Source organism: Pistacia vera, unplaced genomic scaffold, assembly GCF_008641045.1.
Source record: "Pistacia vera cultivar Batoury unplaced genomic scaffold, PisVer_v2 Contig357, whole genome shotgun sequence".
In the NCBI taxonomy this organism is placed as follows: domain Eukaryota; kingdom Viridiplantae; phylum Streptophyta; class Magnoliopsida; order Sapindales; family Anacardiaceae; genus Pistacia; species Pistacia vera.
In genome coordinates this window covers 858,394-865,019 of record NW_022196176.1, presented here as the reverse complement: position 1 = coordinate 865,019, position 6,626 = coordinate 858,394, and the positions used below count along the sequence as shown (strand labels likewise).

The 6,626-nt window shown below is 36.3% G+C and overlaps 1 protein-coding gene across 1 annotated transcript; it reads left to right on the top strand.

Moving 5' to 3' along the window:
• The first annotated feature begins 5,504 nt into the window (after positions 1 to 5,504).
• On the top strand, positions 5,505 to 6,401 carry LOC116139666 (scopoletin glucosyltransferase-like). Its single transcript, XM_031425330.1, has one exon. The coding sequence runs from the start codon at positions 5,505 to 5,507 to the stop codon at positions 6,399 to 6,401; it is 897 nt and encodes a 298-aa protein (XP_031281190.1).
• Positions 6,402 to 6,626: the final 225 nt, after the last annotated feature.

Sequence of the window (6,626 nt, the reverse complement as noted above, 5' to 3'; positions counted from 1 at the left end):
AGAACGACGTTCCCACCCAAGGTTTGGCGAAATGACACTTTCCCATCCATCAAATTGCAAAATGACACTTTTCTACCCTTCATTAAGTTCTGTTATGTTTTCCGTTAATATTTTACTGAAAAGACGAAAATACCCTTAAATATTTTACTTTATAAATTTTTTATTATTTTTTAATTAGCCGAAAAGTCGAATATTAAAAAGTCAAAAAAGAAAAAATAGTTAGCTATACCTAAAAAGTTAAGAGTAATACTATAGAATTGTTTAAAGTTAAATGATCTTAATATTTATTTATTTATAATGTCATCAATATCCCATCATTATTATTTATAATGTTTTTTATTTTTTCTAATTAACATATAAAATTAATATTCCTAATTAATTAAATAAACAAAGAAAAAATGTATCTTTATATTTGGACTGATAAATAATCGAATAAGAACTTTAATTTAACTAAATTTTAATTTATAATAAACTAATTAAGAAATAAATTATTTAAGGACATTTTTGCATTTTCAGTCATTTATTAACAGAAAACACTAACAGAACCTAACGAAGGGTGGGAAAGTGTCATTTTGAAACTTGACAGGTGGAAAAGTATTGTTTGTGTCGTTTCCTCAAACCTTGGGTGGGAAAATGTAATTCTCCCACTAATTTACCATATAAACACCTAACAATGTCACTTAATAGATAACAATGTTTTAAAAATTATCATCGGTATTTACAATGACAGATTAAAATTTAAAGCAAGAATTTGAGGGTTTTACCATTACCTGTCATCTTTCTACATTTTCTCAAAAGAGGAAGGAGCAAACACAGATTGAAGAGCTATGATTTGATAACGAGTAAAGGGTGAGACAGATCGAGATATAATATTGATTATATCTTTTTGTATCCAGGTTGTTCTGTCGTGAAGATTTATTTTTACAATCGGGTGGGGAATAAAATAATCTGATCAAATCCTAAACACATCCTTTAATTTATATACATCTTGGGTGTGTTTGGCTAGGAGAAATGTCACATAACTCCAATAATATTATCTTATATTATTAAAATTATCACGTTTGGTTATTAAGTAATATAATATTTCGATAATCTTTTAAAATTAATAGTAATTATTGTTAGTTATATAGATGGTAATCTTAATACCAATGTTAATTTTGTTACAATTGTACCCGTAACAAATAAAATTTTAAGAGATTATTACCCTTGTTCTTAAAACAATTTACCCATAACACTCAGCCACCTGCCAACAACTATCGGCCACCACCTTCGTCATCACTACTACCGCCACCACTGGCCGCAGTCACCACCGTTAGTTGGCAATCGCCAGATTAATGCATGATCGGGCTAGATCCGATTGGTTCGTGCATCATTTGGCGACTGTCAGTCATCGGCTAGTGACACTTTCCCACCCATCAAGTTTCAAAATGACATTTTCCCACCTTTCGTTACGTTCTGTTATGTTTTCCATTAATATTTTACTAAAAAGACAAAAATACCCTTAAATATTTTACTGTGTAAATTTTTTATTATTTTTTAATTAGTCAAAAGGTCAAATATTAAAAAGTAAAAAAAGAAAAATAGTTAGCCTCACCTAAAAAGTTAGGAGTAATGTTATGAAATTATTTAAAGTTAAATGATCTTAATATTTATTTATTTATAATGTCATCAATATTTCATCACTATTATTTATAATATTTTTTATTTTTACTAATTAACATAGAAAATCAATATTCCTAATTAATTAAATAAACAAAGAAAAAAATATATCTTTACATTTGAATTAATAAATAATCACTATTATTTAGAACCTAAAGGGTGGAAAAGTATCATTTTGAACTTGACAGGGGAAGGCATGACATATTGGCCCTGTTTCACTTTGCAACACAGACATCAATGACAAGGCACAAACAGGAGAAATAGCTTCTGTTAGTGAACATGAATGTTTGAGATGACTGGATTCCAAAGCACCCAAATCAGTTCTCTATGTATGCTTTGGAAGCATGGCGCGATTTTCAGACAATCAGCTAATTGAAACGGCTATGGGGCTCCAAGCTTCTGGACAACACTTCATTTGGGTTATGAGAGAGGAAGTGCATACCAGTAGTGAATGCAGTCTTGAAGAATTTGAGAAGAGAATGGAGGGAAAAGGTCTGATAATAAGGGGATGGGCACCCCAGATGGTGATTCTTGATCATGAAGTCGTTGGAGGGTTCATGACTCATTATGGATGGAACTCAACTCTGGAGAGTGTTGCTGCTGGGTTGCCAATGGTCACATAGCCTGTCTCCGCAGAACAATTTTACAATGAAAAGCTGGTTATAGATGTTCTGAAAATAGGAGTGGCGATTGGAACCCAGGAATGGTCAAGATGGTTTGAAGCTAAAAAGACAATAGTGAAGAGGGACGATACAAAGAAGGCAGTGACTCTGTTAATGGTTGTTTTTATCTGAAGCTGAAAATGCTCAATAAACAATGTTTATATTTGCTCATCTCATTCTACGGGCAATTTAAAGAGAATACCAGTAAAAAAATGTGTTTTGTTTTTCTCTCCATCAGTAATTCATTAGCCACTTGTAGTAACCCTTGGGCTTGAAGACAGTACCATTCAAAGCTACCTTGTCTACAAGTTCTGATTGCAAATTTATTGGTGGGTGCATGCTTGAGAATAATGTTCATATTTTGTTGATTTTGAATTTAATGGATTTTAGACCACCTATTATTCCTTTTTAATGTAATCAATTTTTTTTTTTTTTTTTTAAATCATTATCTTCCATTTTAATTAATCTTAATTGCAAACATGAAACATGCACGTTTTCACTTAGGGGGCATTTGGATCGGGGGTATATAAGATAATGGGGTAATCTTCGTTTATTTTACAAGATTTCGGTGTTTGGTTTGCAAGTAATAAAACAATACATGAATCTTTTATTGTAAATAGTGTTTACTGTTGGTAATGTTTGGGGTAATCCGATATCCTCCCCCACCCTTGGGATTAAAACATTACCGAGGTAATATGATTTTTCTACCTATTTTGCCCTTAATTAAAAACCATTTTGGACCTCAAATGTCTACCAAATAACAATTGCCCAAGCCCCCTACATTTGAGAAATTATCTAAAACACCCTAGCCACAAAAAGTTTGAAAGTTAACAAAATACCCCCAACCACCCAAGACCAACGCTAGCCGTGACTCACCACCGCTAGCTGCTAGCGTCAATCGTCGTAATGGTGCACATCCAACGGGATTTGGCCAATCGTGCGTCGATAAGGCCTTTTTTAGCCATGGATCTGTGATCCATGGTCGGGAACAACCAGATCTAATGTTTCTATGGTCGTTTTACGGCCAAAGATTTGGCTCTGAAACGACCACAGATCTAGCTGTGAAATGGCACGGCCAGATTTGTGGTCGTTTCATGGCTACATCTTTGGTCATGTAATGGCCATAGATTTGGCCATTTTTCCATTTCCCACTTTGCCAGTGCACGACCGGCCATATACAGTCAGTCGTGAGCCATTCCGTCAACTGCTGGCGGTGGTTGGTTGCCAGTAGTGGCTTGGGGTAGGTAAGGGTGATTTTGCTACAAATTAAAGTTTTATATGGCTGGGGTGTTTTAACAAAATTTCAAATGTAGGGGGTTAAAAGAAATGATTAAAAAAATAATAATAAAAAATACAATTATATTATTATTTAAAAATGAGAGCAATTTAGTAATTTAGATAACGTACCCACCCATTTATCATCCCAACCAAACAAATTATTCACCAATTTATTCAAATCAACCAAACACATTTTCTAAACATGCCTAGTAATCTTCAAGGTGATATTCCTTTCCATTAATATAATATCCCCCTATAACAAAACATTATATGAGCTAAACGCTCCCTTAGAGTAAACGACTTTTTCCCACCCAAGGTTTTCCTTAATGACACTTTCCCACCCAAAAAGTTTCAAAATACCACTTTCCCACCTGAAGTTTATATTCCATTTCCTACCCAGAATACACTTTGCGATTTAGCGGCTAATGGAGAGCAAACTCGGTCTAGGCTGTTAGGGTTTTTGAAAAGGGGATACCAATGAGTCTTTTGGTGGTCAAAATTGATCGGAATCTGACTTGGGAGGGGTGATTACACATTTCACAAATCGCTTGATTGCTAGCGATTGGCAGGGTCGACGAGAGCAAGGTTTGAGGGGTTTTTGTGAGTGATGATCAGAAAGAGAAAGGTGGTGGTTTGGGGTCGCAAAGATGTTAGAATCGGCCCACAATTGGTCGTAACATAAACTTTGGGTGGAAAAGTGATATTTTGAAACTTTTTGGGTGAAAAATTGTTTAAATGAGAGATGATCCTAACACACAACTTTAAGGCTCTTTCTTATGTTCTTAAGTATAATGATTTTTCTTTACCTGGAAATAATTATCTTGAAGCTATATAATTTATATTTTTGTCAAATTAGATTCCGTGAATGATTGGCTTCTAAAGTCGTATTAGAATGTAGTCGTCTCCTTGAGGAAGTTCAAAGTTTTACAGAGAATGCATATTTTACAGAGAAGACAATGTTAATGAATCAACACAATCCTTGCCCACTAAGCAAAGTGAGAAGAACTTAACAAGTCAAAGCACCAAATATTTATGTATGCTCTTGTAAAACGAAATGAAACAACTTCCTCAAGAAGACAAAAAAGTTATAAATTTATAATACGACCTTTTTTAGCTTGAAAATCAAACAAAATATAATATTGTTCTCACATTAATATGAACCAACCAAGAAACTTTTTTTGAGTAATAGGTAATTTTATAAAGAATAAAGAAGGACAACTAAGAGGGACGATGACCCCAAACACTACGGCTCGCACATAAGAACACACGAAGCTTAGATCAGCTGCTGCAGTGATCAGAAGAAGAACCAACAACAACATCCACCTGCATATCCAACCGAGCAGCAGCAGAAACCAGAACCAGCAGCACCAAACTGCAGAGGCCAAACCAGCAGCCTCAGCCAGTAGAGAACAACAGTTTCACCAAATCAGCAGCACCAACCAGCAGCAGACCAACCCAGCAGTACCGGCCAGCAGAAAACCAACCCAGCAGCACCAACCCAGCAGTACCGGCCAGCAGAAAACCAACCCAGCAGCACCAACCCAGCAACACCAGCCAGCAGAAAACTAACCCACTGACCCAGCAGCACCAGCCAGCAGAACCCCAGCAGAACCAACGAAGAAGCTTGGATAATAGTTTTTATTAGTTTCTTATAGGCCAAGGAACAGTATAAGTGACCAATCGAATTATAGAGATTAAACTGGAGGAAGAATATGTACGGATGATGTTTTTGACTGATTCCCTTCAAATCCGTGCTATATAAGTTCGAAACCAGTGACAGAAAAAGCAAGCCAAAAACTTCACTTGCTAAGAAAGGGAAATAAACTAAGTTTCTATTAGCTTTTCAGTTTCTCCTTAATTTGACACTCTAAAACATAATTCTAAAAAGATTTCTTGCAAGGCTACATGGATTCACAGTCACGTCAGCTTCATATATTGTTCCTTCCATATTTGGCCCAAGGACACATGATTCCAACACAAGACATGGCCTGGTTATTTGCCCGGCATGGTGTGAAGGTAACAGTTGTCACTACACCTCTAAATGCACATCTATTCTCAAATAAAATCGAAAGAGGGAGGCAAGAAGGAATTGATATCAGTATTCGAGGCATCAAATTTCCTACAGTAGAGGCAGGGCTTCCAGAATCAAGTGAGAATGCAAATTCCATCAATTCTCTCGAAATGGAAATCAATTTCTGTAAGGCCATAAGCCTTCTCCAACAACCATTTGAGCAACTTCTAGAAGAATGCCACCCCAATTGCATCGTGGTAGACATGCTATTTACATGGGCTTCAGATTCTGCTGCCAAGTTTGGGATTCCAAGGCTGTGTTTCCATGGAACTGGTTTTTTTCCTCTCTGTGTGTACTATAGCTTAAGGGAGCATCAGCCTTATGAAATCATTACATCTGACTTTGAACCCTTCCCAGTACCAGGTCTTCCGGACCAAAGAACGTTGACGAGATCACAACTAACAAGTTATGAATTGGAAGTAGAAACGCAGAACGAATTATTAACTGAGCTTGTGGAACAAGCTATACAGGCGGAGATTACGAGCTATGGGATTGTGGTTAACAGTTTCTATGAGCTGGAACCAGCTTACTCAGACCACTACTGGAAAGTTATGGGAAGGAAGGCATGGCATATTGGCCCTGTTTCACTTTGCAACACGGACATCAATGACAAAGCACAACGAGGAGAAATAGCTTCCGTTAGTGAACATGAATGTTTGAGATGGCTGGATTCCAAAGAACCCAAATTTTATAACGTATGGTCATTGCAAAATTATATCGTCCCTTTTTAGCTAAAAGACCATGCAGTCTTTGCCACCTCCTTCAGTGCCCTGGCTCGGTTTCTCATTTCTTCTGCCTCTTTACCAACCATTAACAGAGTCACTGCCTTCTTTATATCGTCCCTCTTCACTATTGTCTCTTTAGCTTCAAAACATCTTGACCATTCCTGGGTTCCAATCGCCACTCCTATTTTCAGAACATCAGTAACCAGCTTTTCATTGTAAAATTGCTCTGCC

Coding starts and splice junctions, on each gene's coding strand:
- LOC116139666 (XM_031425330.1), top strand. CDS start 5,505: ATGGATTCACAGTCACGTCAGCTTCATATATTGTTCCTTCCATATTTG.